Here is an 18,011-nt window from a genome sequence, read left to right as displayed (position 1 = left end):
GGGAGTCAGGCTCAGCAGGGACCCAGGCATCCGGGCGACTGGACCGGCACTCACCTCGGGGTAGCGGAACCGGAAATCCAGGCGTCCATAGTCAGAGAGGAAGCAGAATCGGGTGAGGAACACCCAGTCCTGGGAAGACAGGGAGAGGCCTGGTACGGGGGGTGGCAGGGAAGGGCCAATGCACACCCCCTACGAGCAAAGGCGGAAGGTCTCACCCAAGGTCATAGAACCCAGAAGTCCTGGCTCCTAGCCCCCTCCTCCCCTCTCTACTCCTCTGGACCCCACTCCCTTCCCAGAGCTGGGGCCAGAACCCAGGAGTCCGAGCTCCCAGCCCCCCCCCCACTCTAACCACTAGACCCCTCTCCCCTCCCAGAGCCTGGCAGAACCCAGGAGTCCGAGCTGCCTCCCCCACCCAATCTCTGTCACCCGACACCCAGTACAGGATCATGTCACCAAGGTGCAGCTTAGTAGGACAATATCATCACCATGACGACCAGGCCTTCTCCTCCCCCCCCGCCCCCCATCACAGGCCATCCTAGGCCACAGGACCATTGGGGGCAGGCAGCCTCGGGGTGCGGGGGATGGGGATAAGGGGTACAGGGAGTGACCGGGATGGGGGCTCCTAGGGGAGGGGACCTGGGGGGGTGGGGACTCAGGGACTGATGGGCTGGGGGGGTCCCAGGATGTGGGCCATGGGGGGTTGGTTTTGACCCGGCTACGCTGCCCCCCCAACCCCCTCTCGTTCTCATGCTCCAGGTTTCCACGGCAACCGCGCCGCAGGCTGAAGAAGGCAGAGAAAATACGAATAATCCGGGAATTGGGGGTGGGGATCCCATCGGCCCCACGGCCCCCCCACCCCAGCCCCGCACTGCCTTGCACCCCATAGTACCCCCCCACCCTAGCCCCCGATAGCCTCCCCAACCCCCCGCCTCAGCCCCCTGCCTTGCACCCCATAGTACCCCACCACCTCACCCCCTATAACCTCCTCACCCCCCGCCTCAGCCCCCTGCCTTGCACCCCATAGTACCCCACCACCTCACCCCCTATAACCTCCTCACCCCCCGCCTCAGCCCCCTGCCTTGCACCCCATAGTACCCCACCACCTCACCCCCGATAGCCTCCTCACCCCCCGCCTCAGCCCCCCCCACCTTGCACCCCATAGTACCCCACCACCTCTCCCCCGATAGCCTCCTCAACCCCCCACTGCCCCAACCCCGCCTCAGCCCCCCCACTGCCTTGCACCCTCATATACCCTGCCCCCCATAATACCCCACCACCTCACCCCCACCTCAGCCTCCCAACCCCCTCACTGCCTCGCACCCCCATAATCCCCCCACCTCCCATAGCTCCCCACCCCTATAACCCCCACGCTCCCCCCATTCCCATAACTCCCATGTCCCCATTCCCCCGCACCTCACACCTCCATAACTCCCTTTTGGCCCTGCTCCCCCACATCCTCCCCTCCTCTAGCCCCCCCAGACCCTCTCTGGCTCAAGTACCCCCCCCCGGCCACCCCCTGCGGCCCAGCTCCCCCCGGCCAAACAGAGCAGCAGCAAAATCCTGTTTCACGCAATATAAACAGTGACTCCCCCGGTCGGGCCAGGGGGGCCCTGAGTCCCCTGCGCTGGGGACAGGATTTGGGGGCAGCTCTGCTGAGAGCCCCCCGCTGCGGGGACAGCCCCCACCCCCGTTCCTGATGCAGTGATGGGGCCGGGGGGGTTGAATGAAGCCCCCTCCCCGCCTAACCGCAGCCAGGTCCCTCGCCAGGCATCAGCCCCACTGGGCGCTGCGTCCCCCCCTCCACCCCCAGCTGTGTGAATGGGGGGGAAAGGCCCCGGGGGGGCAGGATCCGCCCCCGGCCGGGGCCGTCGGCCCGGTCCCCGCGAGGCGGGGCGCGGGAGAGCCGGGCCCGGGTCGGACCCGCACCCACCTCCTTGGTGCTGATGTTCCCGGTCACGTACTTGGCCCCGCAGCCCGCGGGCAGCAGCAGCAGCAGCGGGAGGGCGGCCAGGAGCCGCAGGGCCCGTCCGGACCGGCCCCGGGACCGGCCCCGCTCCATGGCAGCCGCCCGGTCCAGCCGCCGGCTCGCTCCCTGCGCGCTGCCGATTAAAGACCCAGCCCCCCCGCCGCCCCCCACGCCGGCTGGTGCAGAGCCTGGCTGGCAGGGACTGCCCCCAGGCCCCCCCCGCACCCAGCCCCCAGCCAGGGACTGCCCCCCCCGGCACCCAGCCCTCAGCCCCCCCCCAGGGACTGCCCCCCCCCGTCCCCCCCGCACCCACCCCCCAGTCAGGGACTGCCCCCAGGCCCCCCCGCACCCAGCCCCCAGCCAGGGACTGCCCCCCCCGGCACCCAGCCCTCAGCCCCCCCCCAGGGACTGCCCCCCCAGTCCCCCCCGCACCCAGCCCCCAGCCAGGGACTGCCCCCCACTCAATGACTGCACCCCCGCACCCAATGACTGCCTCTTAACCCCTCCCCAGACTGCTCCCCACAGTCAGGCAATGCCCCCATCACCCAGCCCCCCCGGGACTGTACCCCCAACATTCAGCCCCCCAATACTGGGCACATGCCTGCGCGGCAGAGACAAGGTGCCCTCTCCAGAGCAGAATGGCCCCCCAAACGACTGCCCCTTAGCCGCCCCCCATGCACCCAGCCCCGCCAGGACTGCTCCCCATCACCCCACCTCCCCTCACCCAGGCACTGCACTCAGCTACACCCACATCTGCAGCTCCCCCCCTTACCCAAATGTCTGCCCCTGGCATGAAGCCCCTGGGCCTGTGCTACACCCCCAGATCCAGAACAGCCCCTCGGGGGTCCCTGCAACATACCAGACCCTCAGGAGTCCCACCCTTCCCACCCGTCTCTGAGACGGGCAGGAGTGTCGTGCCCGCAGTAGGGATTGAAGCCTAGGGGGGCCCTGACGGTTGCCAACTTTCTACTCCCACAAACCCGAACCCCCTTGCCCCGCCCCTTCTCGAGGCCCCGCCCCTCGCTCACTCCATCCCCCCTCCCTCTGTTGCTCTCTCTCCCCACCCTCACTCGCTCACTCATTTTCCCAGGCTGGCTCAGGGGGTTGGGGAGGAGGAGGAGGGCTCTGATGTGGGCCAGGGATGAGGGATTTGGGGTGCAGGAAGGTGCTCTGGGCTGGTATCGAGGGGTTTGGAGGGTGGGAGGGGGATCAGGGCTGGGGCAGGGGTTTGGGGTGCAGGATCCAGCTGGGGGTGTGGGCTCTGGGGTAGGGCTGGGGATGAGGGGTTTGGGGTGCAGGAGGGTGCTCCGGGCTGGGACTGAGGGGTTTGGAGGACAGGAGGGGGATCAGGGGGATGGGGGGGCAGGCTCCAGGGGGCACTTACCTGAAGCAGCTCCTGTGGAGGCATGGCCAGGAGGCTCTGCGCGTTGCCCTGTCTGCAGGCACCGCCCCCGCAGCCCCCATTGTCCATGGTTCCCAGCCAATGGGAGCTGCAGGGGTGGCACTTTGGGCAGGGGCAGCATTCGGAGCCCCCTGGCTACCCCCTACGCATAGGAGCCGGAGGGGGGACATGCCGGCTGCTGTCTGGGAGCTGCGCGGCACTGCCAACCGGACAGTCAAGGGCCTGGTCAGCAGTGCAGGGTGTTCTCCCTGGTCATCTTAAGGTCAATGCAGAGTCCGGCCGGGTCAGCCAGAGCCCGGCCAACCTGCCACGACCCCAGTCAGGCTCCATTGGTCTGATCTCCATGGTCAGATCCCAGGACCCCCCCTTGCCTCTCTCAGGCCTCAGTCTCCAGCTGGGCTGGGCTCAGCTTCCCTGCTGATTGCGGGGAATCCAGGGGCAGCATTGTCTCTTGATCTGGGTCGGGTCCAGCCAGTTCCTTAAGGCCCCTTTACTTCTCTCCCCTATGTCTGTGAGTCTGCCCTGAGAGCGGACACAACTAGGGTGACCGGACAGCAAGTGTGAAAAATCGGGACGGGGGTAGAGGGTAATAGGAGCCTATATAAGAAAAAAAAGGACCCAAAAATCGGGACTGTCCCTATAAAATCAGGACATCTGGTCACCCTAGACAGAACCCCTCTCCCCTGCTGGGCAGCCCTGCGTCATGCAGGGGAAACCAAGACACACCCAAAAATGCAACAGAAAATTCCCACTTTGTTCCCCCCGCCCCCGAATCAGCTGCTGTGGGAGCAGGTGGCCCCTGCACTCGGGCTGCGGTTTGCCTGCCTGCAGCATGCTGGGTCCTGTCAGCGGAATCGCAAGCTACAGTGGGAAGGCAGGACCCCGCAAAGGAGAAGTGAAAGGGGCCACAGCTGAGGACGATGCAGGATTCCCTCGGCCTGTTCCCAGGGCGCATCACCCCTCCCAACAGGTGCTACCTGGCCCCCTCAGAGATGGCAAGGGAGGAGTGGGCCTTGGCTCTGGAGCAGTAGGGTCCACAGCAGCAGGGAGCAGGGTGCGGGGGAGGAAGCTCTCCTGGGGGCAAACCCACATGCCAAATCCCCCTCTTCTATCTGTCCCCCAGCCACTGCTCTACCGAGTGCTTCTTCCCTCCCTCAGTCACGGCAACACAGACCACTGCACAACCGTCCCCTCCCAGAGCCAGGTAGAGAACCCAGGAGTCCTGGCCCCCAGCTCCCCCTGCTCTAACCCACTAGACCCCCCTCACCTCCCACAGCCAGGATAAAACCCAGGAGTCCTGACCCCCAGCCCTCCCTGCTCTAACCCACCAGACCCCACTCCCCTCCCACAGCCGGAATAGAACCCAGGAGTCCTGCCCCATTGCTGTGGGCCTTTCTGCAGCATTGTCCCTAGCTCTGTGCAGCTGTAACCCCACTGAGTGTCAGCTCAAAATGTGACTGAAAATGATACTCCCAAGCACTTCCTCATTCAAAGTCTCAGACGCCTCCTTGGCAAAACTCCCAGCACCCCTCACTGCCTCCTCCGGCAAGGAAGAGAGACGGACCGTGCCCTGGCGCTCAGCTCAGAGCCTGCCAGGATCCCGAGCCATTCCCCAGCCCTGCGCCGGGGAGGGAGGGAGCTGAAGGCGTGGGACACACCAGGTGAGAACCATCCCCCAGTGGTACCACAAACATCCCAGGGGCTGCTGGGAATAAGACAGGAATTTGCAATGGGGTGCAGCTACATAGAAGGCCAGGGCTAGTACCCAGGAGTCCTGAGTCCCAGCCCAGCCCCGCTGCTGTAACCCACAAGATCACATTCCTTTCCCAGAGCTGGGAGAGAACCCAGCAGTCCTGGCTCCCAGCCCCCCTCGCTCTAACCACCAGCCCCCACTCCCCTTCCAAAGCTGGGGCAAGAACCTAGGAGTCCTGGCTCCCAGAGCCCCCTCTAATCCAGCAGATCCCACTCCCCTCCTAGAGCCAGAATGGAACCCAGGATCCTGCCGCCCCCTGACCCCCACCCCAAGGGAGTCCTCATTCAGTCTCTGAGGCCCCCCAGGTCCCTGTGCTCAGCTCTGCCCCTCTGTCCCAGGCAGTTCAGAGCAGAGGCTCACACTGACCGTCTGGTTCTAGGTCTCTGTGCCAGTGTGGAGAGCCCCCAGTCCCCGGGGAGGCAGGATGGGCCCCGTTTTTCCCCTCCTGGCCTCATTGCTGCTCCTCATGCCCGGGGCGTCTGCCTATGGCTTCAGGAACTGTATCCAGTCCATGGAGGACCCACATAGCTTCCGGTGCATCCAGCGCTTCCTGAAGGACATAATCAGCGCTGTGGGCGACCTGCCTCCCGACGCCACGTTCGTCAACGTCTCCCACAACTCCATCTGCCGCCTGCCTCCGGCCAGCTTCCGCCACTTGCCACAGCTGCAGCAGCTGCAGCTGGTCTGTAACCACCTGGAGACGATAGAGGACGGGGCTTTCGAGAACCTCAGCGCCTTGGACACGCTCAACTTGTCCGACAATCGCCTGGCCAAGCTGTCCAAAGGGGCCTTCCAAGGTCTGGGTAACCTCACCCACCTCTCCCTGCGCAATAACCCCCTGAGCACGATTCACCCCCACGCCTTGCAGCCCCTGGGCAACCTCCGCACCTTGGACCTGTACTCCTGCCGCCTGGTGAGCTTTGCCGACGTGGCCTGCAGCCTGCAGGGGTTGACAAGACTGCAGGTGCTGAACCTGTCCTGCAATAGCCTGCGTTCTCTCAATTCCAGCTGTCCACTCCCCCCATCTCTCTCCACCCTGCATCTGTGCAACAATTCGCTCCAGGCCGTGGACGGAGGCGGCCCACAGCTCCTGCGCCACATCAGGAGCCTGGACCTGTCCTATAACAACATCTCCAACGTCACTTCCTTTGCCGGCGCCGAGCTCCAGAACCTCAGCTACCTGCTGCTGAAGGGGAACCCCTTGGATGTCTTCCATCTTCTAAATGTGTCCAGCCTGCAGCCGCGCAGCCTGGACTACTCCGGCCTGCACTTAGGCAACGAAGGCGTGAGCAAGGTCTGCCAGCGTTTGGGCAATCACCAGCTCAAGCACCTCCTGCTGCAGAGCAACAACATCCGGGAGCTGAGGAACGTGTCCTTCTCCCTGTGCCCGCCGGTCCGGACTTTGGACCTCTCGTGGAACAAGCTCAAGTGGCTGGACTGCGTGGACAAGTGGCAGCACAGCCCTCTGGAGAGCCTGGTGGTGGAGCACAACCTGCTGAACCGCCTCAGCACCTGCCAAAACTCCTCGTTTTTGGAGGCATTGCAGTTCATCAGCTTCCGCTACAATCGCATCCTCTCAGTCAAATACTGGGCATTCAGATACGCCCCCAATCTGCGCATCCTCCACCTCAACATCAACACCATCTCCTACCTGCACAAACATGCCCTGAAGGGGCTCTACAACCTCACCGAGCTGCGGCTGGATAACAACCTGCTGACCGACCTCTACGAGGCCAGCTTCACCAACCTGGGCAGACTCCGCACCCTCAACCTCCGCAATAACCGCATCTCCATCCTCTTCCCCTGCGTCTTCAGGCACCTCAGCCTGCTCCGGATCCTGGACCTGGGGGGCAACAACATCCGCCACTTGACCAGTAGGTCGTTCAGCGGGCTATGCAGCCTCTCCAAACTCTACCTGGATGGCAACCGCATCAAGGAGATCAGCAGTGACATTTTCCACCTGGTGCAGGCCACGCTGGAGGTGCTGGATTTGACGGGCAACAAACTGCAATACATCACCAAGACACAGCACAAGAGCCCACCCTTCAGGCACCTGCACAAACTCTATGATCTCAAGCTACAAGCTCAGCAGCCGTACGGCATGAAAATAATCCCCGCCAAGTTCTTCCAAGGCCTGGCTGCACTGCGCTCCCTCTATCTGTCAGAGAACAAGCTGCTCTCCATCTCCCCGGATGCCTTTGACGACCTTGCTCAGCTGCAGTACTTGAGCTTGGCTGACAGCAGCAATGGCATGCAAGATCTGCCACCTGGGATCTTCAAAAACCTCAGCCGCCTGCAGAAACTGAACCTGGAGAACATGGGGCTCCACTCGCTGACGCTGGAGGTCTTCGGGAACCTCAGCAACTTGACCTCACTGCTCCTGGCCAAGAACCAGCTGCAGACCGTCAATGTGAGTGTGGCCAACGCCCTGGGCTTGCTCAGGTACCTGGACCTACGCAAATGTCCCCTGAGCTGCACCTGCGAGAACCTGTGGTTCCAGAACTGGCTGGCCAACAAGTGGGTGCAGGTGGTCTATCTCTACAATTACTCCTGCGACTCCCGCCAGCAGCTGGGCTACGTGTACAGTTTTGACACACACGTCTGCTTCCTGGACGTGGGGCTGTACTTGTTCTCCGTCACTGCCCCAGCGCTGCTGCTTCTCATGTTGCTGCCCCTGATCTACCACCGCGCCTACTGGCGGCTTAAGTACCATTTCTACATCCTGCGCTCCTGGGTGAACGACCGCTGGAGGAGGCAGGATGGGGAGCACTTCCAGTATGATGCCTTCATCTCCTACAACTCCGCTGATGAGGGGTGGGTGTTGGAGCAGCTGGTGCCAAGCCTGGAGAGCAGCCAGGGCTCCTTCCGCCTCTGCTTGCACCACCGGGACTTCGAGCTGGGGAAGAGCATTGTTGACAACATCGTGGATAGCATCTACAACAGCCGCAAGACCGTCTGTGTTATCAGTCGCAGCTACCTGCAGAGCGAGTGGTGTTCTCTGGAGATCCAGCTGGCCAGCTACCGGCTCTTCGAGGAGCTCAAGGACGTCTTGGTGATGGTGCTCCTGGAGGCCATCCCCGACAGGGAGCTGTCCGCCTACCACCGCATGAGGAAGGTGATGCTCAAGAAGACCTACATCAGCTGGCCCCTGGAGCCTGCAGCCCAGAGGCTCTTCTGGACCAAACTCCGTAAGGCTCTGAAAGGCAGCTACGTGGAGGAGGAGGAGGAGTTGTATCCATTTGATGAGGAAGATAAGCCGCTCCTAGAGTCCACATCCCAGCTTGGCTAAGGAAATGGGAGTTTCCAGTGGTTCTATACCACTGCCAATCCCCATCCCCTGCAGCCCATTACTTCCTCTATCACCAGCAACTTCCCCACCTCACAACCTCACCGCCCACAGCAAGCAGCCCGCCTGTTTCTATCTCTGAGGCTTAGCCTGGTCCTGTCCCTTGGGAGTTTTGCCCCTGGCTTCCCTGGGAGTAAGAGCCTCCAGTCCCCACCTGGCCTCGTGGTCGAATGAGCCTCCACGAGTGACAGAACTGGGCAATGGGACCCGAGCCCTGTTTGAATTCATCTAGGGACACGCTGGAAGCAACAGCACGAGAGGAACTTGTAGGTAAATTCTGACCTGGGATGTGGCAGCTGCCCACTGGAGACAGCCAGGACCTGCGGGGAGGACAGGAACAGAATTCCCTCTGACAGCTGAACTGTCCACAGAGTGCCTCAGGCAGGAACTAATTAACCTTCCCTACGCCCCCCTCCCCCCCCCCCCAGGAGGTGACTTTATCCTGTTCTATGGAGGTCACGCAGCCAATCTGGGGTAGAGATTCCTGGACCCTCCTGCTCTACCCCACTGGACCCCACTCCCCTCCTGGAGCTGGGAGAGAACCCAAGACTCCTGGCTCCCAGCCCCCTCTGCTCCAACTCACTAGCCCCCTCTCTCCTCCCGGAGCTAGGAACTGAACCCAGGAGCCCTGGCTCCCAGCCCTGCACTCAGAACAACCTGCCTTCTGTTCCCTCCATCTGAGAATTCAGTATCCCTCAACCGGGCCCCTTAAGCTGCTGCTGGAGTCCTCACCCTGCCCTCGGCTCCTATGGAGCCAGCAGCGTGCACCTTCCAGGGCCCCGGGGTGAGTGACGGAAATGGACCCTGCAGAGGAGCGCTGTGTGGCTCAGAAGCTTGTCTCTCTCCTCCACAGAAGCTGGTCCAATAAAAGAGATCCCCTCCCCCACCCTCTCTCTCTAATTTCCTGGGACCCACAGCCTACTGCTACACTACATCCACTAATGGACCCGGCAGGGGAACTAAGAGACAAACTCCCCAGGAGGAGCAGGTGGGCCAAGGCCCAGGCAGCTTCTGGCCCAGGGCTGTGAGACCTGCTCTCTGCCTGGGCACATCTGACCAAGGTCCCCCCTGAACCTGGAGGACACAGGCTGGAGACCTGCAGGGGAAGGGTTCAGGCACTAGGGGCGATGCATGGCAGCTCTGTGAGAGGGGGCAAAGGGAGCTGGATCTATGGTGGGGGTCCAGGGGTTGGTGGAGGGGAACGAGGCAGAGAAGGAGAACTGAAAATTACAGTTCCTGGGTGCCCAGAGGGAGGTTGAGCAGGGTCAGAGCGGTCCCGACTCCTAGTTAATACCCTCCAGGGGCAATGGGGCTGGGGGAACAACCACTACGAAAGCCATGAGTGATCTGACCCTGACTGGGGGGAATCCCAGCGTGACGGCCTGGTCACAGGGACTCAGTGACTGAGGATCTGTACAGGGGCATAACAGAGCATTCAGCCTGAGGGGAGATCTGTCTGTCTGTCTATCCCTCTGTCTCTCCAGCCAGCCAGCCCCCGGCTCTCTGGGTCCCTGGTTTAGTTTATGGTTTGGAAGGCCACTGGCCCTGGAGAGGGGCGGCCGACTAAGACGACCCCAGCGGGAAAGCAGAGTGGGATGCGCTCAGCCAGCCATCTCCTTGTGCGGGCGGGAGGACAGGTCATGCTGCCTACGGCAGCAAAGCAGCAGGGATGGAAATCCCACTGCCTGAGGCTTCTGCGGATCCTCCAGGGGGCATCTCGGGGGCGATTTTCTTAAAGGCAATTCTCTGCAACGGGGGCTCATGGACGGGGAGTGACAGAGTTCATGCAAGGCTCCTGGCCCCAGGCCTTTGCTCTGGCTCGGAAGGACAATGCATCCATGGCTGCCTTGGCCTCAGAGAGCCTCTGGGAATGGCCCGCACTCCTGGGGGCTGGAGGCAGTGACGCTAACCCCAAGGGGGCGCCTGGGAATGGGGCTGGCGAGAGGGGGAAGTGGAACCTGCCCCCCAGCCTGACGTGGCTGTGAATCCAAGGAACTGTCTCACCTCCAAGGAAACCCCCACAGTGCCGCTTATTGACAACTGGCCTTTATTGAGGAGCCTCTAACATGGCCTCGGCTCTGGGGGAGCCCCCTGCTTGGGAGGTGGCCTGGGGGACCCAAGAGGGGTGGATACCCAGACCATGACAGAGTTGGGCTGCGCGCAGGCCCCTAAAGCCGCACAGTTGATCCCAGTACTGACTGACGCCGCACAGGGCTCCGAGGAAAGGCAGCTGGGAGCCGGAGGGATCAGTGAGCGCCCCAATCCAGCCGGCGGTGCCAGGGCTCCCAATGCACTTCCTCCCCCTGCCAAGATCTCTCAGTACAGCTTCATGCGGGGGAAGACCCAGGCCTCAGGGCTGCCCTCCTCTAGCAGGTATCCGTGCAGAGTGGGCTGCGGCGAGCGGCTGTGCTCCAGCGCCTCTGAGGGGGGGAAGAAGGACATGGGCAGCTGCTGGAGTGTGCGTAACTGCTGGGCCCCCCCCAGGGGGAACCTGCTCTCCCACCCCCCAGCACGGGGGCAGCCTTCCCCACTGGCTTCCGGCAGATCCCAGGTTCTGGGAGCGGCGGCTCTGGAGTCCCATGGCTGATAGCAGCTGGGGGCTCTCACTGGCTCCATGGATGCCGGCTTCTGACAGTGGTCTCTGGGCTTCACCAACAGCCTGTTGGCATGCCTGGGCTTTTGAACTTCTTTGGGGGGCAGGAGCGGTTCCAGGTGAGGCCCCTGCCTATCCAGCGAGCAGACCTGCGGGAGGAGTGCTGGTTCTGAGCACAGCTCCCAGGAGACAGCCCTGTGCCCTGGACAAGGCCACGCCAGCGCTCGGGGGGCCAGGACCTCTGCTGCCTGGCTGGGCTGGTTGGGGCTCCAGATGCTTTTCAGGACATCGAAGGAGGTCTGCATCTCCGAGGCGGCTCTCTCCATGGTCTGGGAAGTGTGTAGCTCCAGCGGGGGCCGCTTGCTCTGGGTCTGGGTCTGCAGCACCTGCCACAGCTCTGGGCTCAGCCGGTGGGCACAGGGATGCTGGAGGGGCCCAGCCAAGGGGCACTCCGCAGGGCTCCTGCTGTCCAGACCCAAGGTCCGCACCGAATCCCCAGCTGCGAATGGCATCCAGTGCCCTTGACCATGTCCCTTGGAGGCACACTCCTTTCGGGCCAGCCTAAAGGCCATGCTGGCTCTCTCGAGCCTGGTCCTGGGCTCCCAGATGGCTTCCCAGGATCTCCCGCAGCACAGAGCAGCTCTGGGCATAGGGCCCGGGGCTTGCGGGGCGAAGGTGGCTATTGTGCTTGAGTGTAGGGCCGAGCTGGACAGGAGCGCATGGTGGGACGGAGCTGCAGTGGGGTGCATGCTGTGCTGGCCAAATGGCTCGCATGCGCCAAGGGATTCCAGGTCCTCCCTTCGGGTCGCTCTCCTCTCTCCCTGCATGGAAAGAGAAGGGGGCTGGCTTGTCCAGCCGGAGGAGGACGGCACGCCAGCTAACAGGGCAAATGCTGGGAGTGGCAGGGGCCATCTGCCGACTCCGCCCCTTGTGTGGGCAGTGTGCTCTGGTGTACCTGGCTCCGATGGGGTATGTGGCGCTGGGCTGGGGCACTCCGCGCTGGGGTGCTCTGCAATGGGACTGGCTTAGATTGCAGCCCATCTCCGGGGCTACGGAGTCACGGCCCACACATCCCTGCGAGGTAAGGCCAGCTCTGCCTGACCAGAGGTCTCCACCTCCCCATGGGCAGAGGACCTTTGCTCTCATCTTAACTAGCTAATCTCTGTCCCTCTGTCTGTCCCTCACCAATGCCACATGCATGCTGCCATGCACACAAGTCAGTAAGGCAAAGACCCCACCTTGGAAAGTCACTGGGTCCTCTCCCTGTCCCCTGGAGTCCCCCTGGAAATGGAGTAGGCAGGCCTAGTGACAGGCCTTTAGATTGACAACCCAGCAGGCGGGAGGGTCTGGGCCTGGTGTTGGCTGCCCCAGTGATGGAGGAAGGTGCCTTTATGGCCCTCCAGCCACTAGGTTCTGGGGTAGGGGGCTTTCCAGGGACCACAGGGCACTCACCGTTTTAATGACCGTGTGCACAGGGCTGGGGCTGCTGAAGGCCAACACGTCCTGTCCCCTTCTCCTCTTCCCCGAAATGCCCTGTTCAGAGCTCCAGCTGCCACTTGATCCTGGACCCAACAGCAGCGCCTGCCCCCTGGCATCTGGGCTCCTGAGAGCTGAGGGCAGCAGAAAATCAGGAGGCTGTGCAAACCCAGGAATCAAACGCAGTGTGGGCCAGGCGCCTCTCCAGAGCAACGGGACAGAACACGACTCCGCCCTCGCCCGGCCCTGAACCACAAGGTCACTGCACCCGCCTCTGGGGGGAATGCGCCAATCGGCCCCCCCGGGCCCAGAACCGCAGGGTCACTGCACCCGCCTCTCCAGAGCGACGGGACAGAACACGACTCCGTCCTCGCCCAGGCCCAGAACCGCAGGGTCACTGCACCCGCCTCTCCAGAGCGACGGGACAGAACACGACTCCGCCCTCCCCCCGGTCCCGAACCGCAGAGTCACTGCACCCGCCTCTGGGGGGAATGTGCCAATCAGCCCCCCCGGCCCCGAACCGCAGGCTCACTGCACCCGCTTCTGGGGGGAATGCACCAATCGGCCCCCCCGGCCCAAAACCGCAGGAAGCTAGTACAGGAAAGTCATGGCACCAGCCCCGTGCGGGACCTGGGATGCCAACTAGGGAAACTGCAGCAGGGAGATGAGGAGGCAGAATGGAACTGCACAAGTTGGGCCTGGCCCGGGCAGCAGGGCTAGCGCCCCAACTCCAGGGGACAGACCCCAGGGAACTTGAATTAAAATACAGGGGGCTGGGGTGTGCATCTGAAAGTCTTAGTGCTGCATTGGGGCCGGCACTGACTGCCAGGGGAGAGCGGCCCCTCCTGAGCCCCCATCCTGCTCCCTGCATCACAATGCCCCCTAGCGCCCCACTGGGGCCAGCACTGACAGTGAGAGGGGAGAGCGCCCCTACTGAGCCCCTGCCCCACTCCCGGCAGCACAGGCCCCTAGCGCTGCACTGGGGTCAGCACTGACTGCTAGGGGAGAGCGCCCCCTATTGAACCCCACACCCCACTCCCTGGGACAATCGGGAGTCTCCCCTCCAAGGACTAAGCAGGCCTGTCCCTGCCTAGCTTATGACAGCTGTAGTGATGTCATGAGTTTGCTGACCCCCACCCCGCCGCACACCCTTGGCCACAGCCCTTACCTCCCTGGGCAGAGCCACCGCACAGCTTGTTATGCACCATTAGGGCAGAGAGATCGGGCAGGGTTTGGTGCCGGTCCAGCAGGGTGCTGAGTATTGTCTGGCGCCTTTCGCTGATCAGATTGCGCCCCGGGAACATCGACGTCAGGTTGAGATGGGTTTGGAGTTCCTGGGCCAGCTCCCTCATGGCACTGCCTGGCTCGGCCCCACTCGGGGGGACATTCTCCTTCTCGTCCAGGGGAGCTGGGACCTCAGCCTGGGAATCTCCTGTCTCCACCACCACGGTTTCAGAGTGACTTGGGCCCAGCTCCCTGGCAGCGGGGGCAGCTGTAGGTTGGGGCCCTTCGCCCATTGCGTGGGGTACAGGCGCGCTGGTCCCATGCTGTCTGTCTGGAGCGCATGTCTGACCAGGGGCGCAGAGTTCCCAAGCCTGGCTGATTGCGCCAGGGATTGCAGCGCTTGTCTCCGTCTCTCGCTCACTTCGGGGATCCAGCAGCCTCTTGATATCAGCTGATTTCACCTCCCTGTTAAACATGCCCAGGTGCTGGCTGAGCCTGTGCTGGGTTATGATGACCGGCATGGAGCCGGAGTCCCTTTTGATGGCTGGTAGAGGGGTGGACTTGGCGTAGCCAGCACAGTGCGAGCTCCAGCCCGGGGCCAGCATCCTCTGAAGCGTCCTGCAGCCAGGCCTCTGCTCCAGACCTCCGACCGCAGTGTTCCTGCCGAACTTGGCGGAGTTGCGCTCCCGTTTGGTTTTGCGCCGCTTGACTCGGCCAGGTCTCTGCCCGGCACCGTGGTGTCCCAGCTGCGATGCTGTCAGCTGCGGGCCAGAGGGGGCAAGGCCGGGGGCATCGCCCGCCCTTCTGCTGCAGGGATTCATGCCGGCTGCTGCTCCTGCTGCAAGGAGCAAAGTCAAAGAGCTTCCAATACTCCCTCTGCCAGCCACCCCAGCTCTCCCCTGCCTGCTTCCCCAACGCCATGCAGCTAACAGGGAACGGAGCCACAATGGCCTCGAGTGGCTGTTTGGGGGAATGCAAAGGGTGCATCTTCTGATTACTACAGCTGCTTGTCTGGCTCAGTGTCTCCTGCACCAGGCTCTGTACAAACACACCACACAAAGCTCTACAGGGACACGAACTTGTTCATGGCTCCAGCTGTCATCTATTCCCTCTCAACCCCCAGGTCTTCTTCTCTTTAACTAAAAAGAAAAGGAGGACTTGTGGCACCTTAGAGACTAACAAATTTGTTTGAGCATAAGCTTTTGTGAGCTACAGCTCACTTCATCGGACGCATTCAGCTGTAGCTCATGAAAGCTTATGCTCAGATAAATTTGTTAGTCACTAAGGTGCCACAAGTCCTCCTTTTCTTTTTGCAGATACAGACTAACACGGCTGCTACTCTGAAACTTCTCTTTAACTGCGTCCTTGGCTTTAGCATTCCTGGACGGGAATGGTTTCCAGGCTGCTGGGTTTGCCTGGACGGGAACAGCCTGTCCTAGTACTACCCTGCGGGGAAACCCCCAAGGGCTGAGGTGCAGGTGCAGGGGTCCCATGGCCCGTTCAGCCCTCAGCCTCTCTGCTGGTGAGGGGGCCAGGTAGCACCCCCGTGGAGGTGTGAAGGAAAGGAGGCCTTCACCCAAGGGTGACAGGCCCTAGCCCGGCAGGAGCTTGTGCTGAGACCCCAGCAACTCAGTTCACGGAGTGTGTGGAGGGAGCTGCGGGTAAAGTGAGGGAGAAGGGGCAGGAAGGAGTGGGGAGTCAGTGAGCTCCCTCCCCACTTCTCTGAACTGAATCCATGGGCCTTTCAGGGTTGGGGATCTGGGTCTGCACCCGGATCCCCTATATCAGTGGTTCTCAATCTGGGGTCCGGGGCCCTCTGGGAGGCCGTGAGCAGGTTACAGGGGTCCACCAGGCATGGCCAGCGTTAGACTCACTAGGGCCCAGGGCAGAAAGCCAAATTCTTGCCACATGGGACTGGAGCCCGGGGCACTGAGTCCCACTACCTGGGGCTGAAGCCAAAGCCTGAGCAACTTAGCTTCGCAGGGCCCCTGTGGCGTGGGGCCCAGAACAACTGCCCGGCTTGCTACCCCCTAACACCGGCCCTGGCTTGTATATGCAGAAACACAATTGTTGTGGCCCAGCTGGGCCCTGGAGTTTTTATAGCACAGTGTGTGTCTGGGGCGAGGCGGGAGGGGAGGGGGGGGCAGCTCAGAAAGATAAAGGTTGAGAACCCCTGCCCTATGGGTTCCTTACCCAGCACCCTCTTCTCAGGGCCCCTGGGATTCTTCCCTCAACCCCCTCTCCTCAATCCCACCCCAGAGACCCCTCCCCTCAATGCCCCTAGAGACCCCTCGCCTCTGACCCCCTCCCCTCAATCCCACCCTGGAGACCCCTCCCCATCCCACTCCCCTCAATGCCCCTAGAGATCCCTCGCCTCTGACCCCCCTCCCCTCAATCCCACCCCAGAGACCCCTCCCCATCCTATTCCCCTCAATGCCCCTAGAGACCCCTCCCCATCCCACTCCCCTCAATCCCACCCAGAAACCCCTGCCCCATCCCACCCCCCTCAATGCCCCTAGAGACCCCTCCCCATCCCACTCCCCTCAATCCCACCCTAGATACCCCTCCCCATCCCACTCCCCTCAATGCCCCTAGAGACCCCTCGCCTCTGACCCCCTCCCCTCAATCCCATCCTAGAGACCCCTCCCCATCCCACTCCCCTCAATGCCCCTAGAGACCCCTCGCCTCTGACCCCCTCCCCTGAATCCCATCCTAGAGACCCCTCCCCATCCCACTCCCCTCAATGCCCCTAGAGACCCCTCGCCTCTGACCCCCTCCCCTCAATCCCACCCCAGAGACCCCTCCCCATCCCACTCCCTTCAAACCCCACTAGAGACCCCTCGCCTCTGGCCCCCTCCCCTCAATCCCACCCCAGAGACCCCTCCCCCATCCCACTCCCCTCAATGCCCCTAGAGACCCCTCGCCTCTGACCCCCTCCCCTCAATCCCACCCCAGAGACCGCTCCCCCATCCCACTCCCTTCAAACCCCCCCAGAGACCCGTCGCCTCTGACCCCCTCCCCTCAATCCCACCCCAGAGACCCCTCCCCCACCCCACTCCCTTCAAACCCCCCCCAGAGACCCATCGCCTCTGACCCCCTCCCCTCAATCCCACCCCAGAGACCCCTCCCCCACCCCACTCCCTTCAAACCCCCCCAGAGACCTCTCGTCTCTGACCCCCTCCCCTCAATCCCACCCCAGAGACCCCTCCCCCATCCCACTCCCTTCAAACCCCCCCAGAGACCCCTCGCCTCTGACCCCCTCCCCTCAATCCCACCCCAGAGACCCCTCCCCCATCCCACTCCCTTCAAACCCCCCCAGAGACCCCTCGCCTCTGACCCCCTCCCCTCAATCCCACCCCAGAGACCCCTCCCCCATCCCACTCCCTTCAAACCCCCCCAGAGACCCGTCGCCTCTGACCCCCTCCCCTCAATCCCACCCCAGAGACCCCTCCCCATCCCACTCCCTTCAAACCCCCCCAGAGACCTCTCGTCTCTGACCCCCTCCCCTCAATCCCACCCCAGAAACCCCTCCCCCACCCCACTCCCTTCAAACCCCCCCAGAGACCTCTCGTCTCTGACCCCCTCCCCTCAATCCCACCCCAGAGACCCCTCCCCCACCCCACTCCCTTCAAACCCCCCCAGAGACCCGTCGCCTCTGACCCCCTCCCCTCAATCCCACCCCAGAAACCCCTCCCCATCCCACTCCCTTCAATGCCCCCCGAGACCCCTCGCCTCTGACCCCCTCCCCTCAATCCCACCCCAGAAACCCCTCCCCATCCCACTCCCTTCAATGCCCCCCGAGACCCCTCGCCTCTGACCCCCTCCCCTCAATCCCACCCCAGAAACCCCTCCCCATCCCACTCCCTTCAATGCCCCCCGAGACCCCTCGCCTCTGACCCCCTCCCCTCAATCCCACCCCAGAAACCCCTCCCCCACCCCACTCCCTTCAATGCCCCCCGAGACCCCTCGCCTCTGACCCCCTCCCCTCAATCCCACCCCAGAGACCCCTCCCCCACCCCACTCCCTTCAATGCCCCCCGAGACCCCTCCCACCTCCATGCCCCTCTCCTCCAACTCCCCGAGCAGGGCTTCCCCCGCCCCTCGCGGAGTGGGCGTGGCTGACCGGCTCTCCGGGGGGGGAATGCCCCGCCCTTCTCGCCTAGGGGCGGGGCGGGGCGGGGCGGGGCAGGTTTCCTTACCTCTCCTCTCCTCTCCCCTCGCCTCGCGCCGCAGCCGTTAGCCACGTTCTGCC

General features: G+C 63.1%; 3 protein-coding genes across 6 annotated transcripts in view; 1 reads left to right on the top strand and 2 right to left on the bottom strand.

Annotated features, from left to right (window-relative positions):
- Positions 1 to 5,640, bottom strand: part of TMEM145 (transmembrane protein 145) — a 30,188-nt gene extending 24,548 nt beyond the window's left edge. The window contains exons 1-2 of one of the 3 annotated variants that reach the window (XM_043535523.1): positions 5,488 to 5,640; positions 55 to 129 (exon numbers count right to left, since the gene is read on the bottom strand). Coding sequence is in view for 2 of the 3 variants with exons in the window: in XM_037883367.2 (XP_037739295.1) it covers positions 55 to 129; positions 1,931 to 2,059 (204 nt within the window). In the remaining variant the exon portion in view is untranslated. Of the gene's footprint in view, positions 1 to 54; positions 130 to 1,930; positions 2,110 to 2,738; positions 2,775 to 5,487 lie in introns of those variants that run through there. The other 2 variants (XM_043535522.1, XM_037883367.2) reach the window with 2 other exon arrangements.
- LOC102932182 (toll-like receptor 13) lies at positions 4,779 to 9,352 on the top strand. Its single transcript, XM_037883366.2, has 2 exons — positions 4,779 to 5,029; positions 5,501 to 9,352. The coding sequence occupies exon 2, from the start codon at positions 5,546 to 5,548 to the stop codon at positions 8,408 to 8,410; it is 2,865 nt and encodes a 954-aa protein (XP_037739294.1). The 5' UTR covers positions 4,779 to 5,029; positions 5,501 to 5,545; the 3' UTR covers positions 8,411 to 9,352.
- On the bottom strand, positions 9,253 to 18,011 carry PRR19 (proline rich 19). 2 transcript variants are annotated; one of them, XM_043535520.1, is made up of 4 exons: positions 17,813 to 18,011; positions 13,705 to 14,598; positions 12,513 to 12,670; positions 9,253 to 11,881 (listed from the first exon to the last, which is right to left on the bottom strand). In XM_043535520.1, the coding sequence occupies exons 2-4, from the start codon at positions 14,579 to 14,581 to the stop codon at positions 10,784 to 10,786; spliced, it is 2,133 nt and encodes a 710-aa protein (XP_043391455.1). In that variant the 5' UTR covers positions 14,582 to 14,598; positions 17,813 to 18,011; the 3' UTR covers positions 9,253 to 10,783. The 2 variants fall into 2 exon arrangements, with proteins under 2 accessions (XP_043391455.1, XP_043391456.1); XM_043535521.1 differs by having other exon boundaries at positions 9,334 to 11,881; positions 13,705 to 14,521.

This window comes from Chelonia mydas, chromosome 24 (genome assembly GCF_015237465.2).
Source record: "Chelonia mydas isolate rCheMyd1 chromosome 24, rCheMyd1.pri.v2, whole genome shotgun sequence".
In the NCBI taxonomy this organism is placed as follows: domain Eukaryota; kingdom Metazoa; phylum Chordata; order Testudines; family Cheloniidae; genus Chelonia; species Chelonia mydas.
The sequence above is the reverse complement of the archived record's forward strand: the minus strand, read 5'-3'. Positions and strand labels throughout refer to the sequence as shown.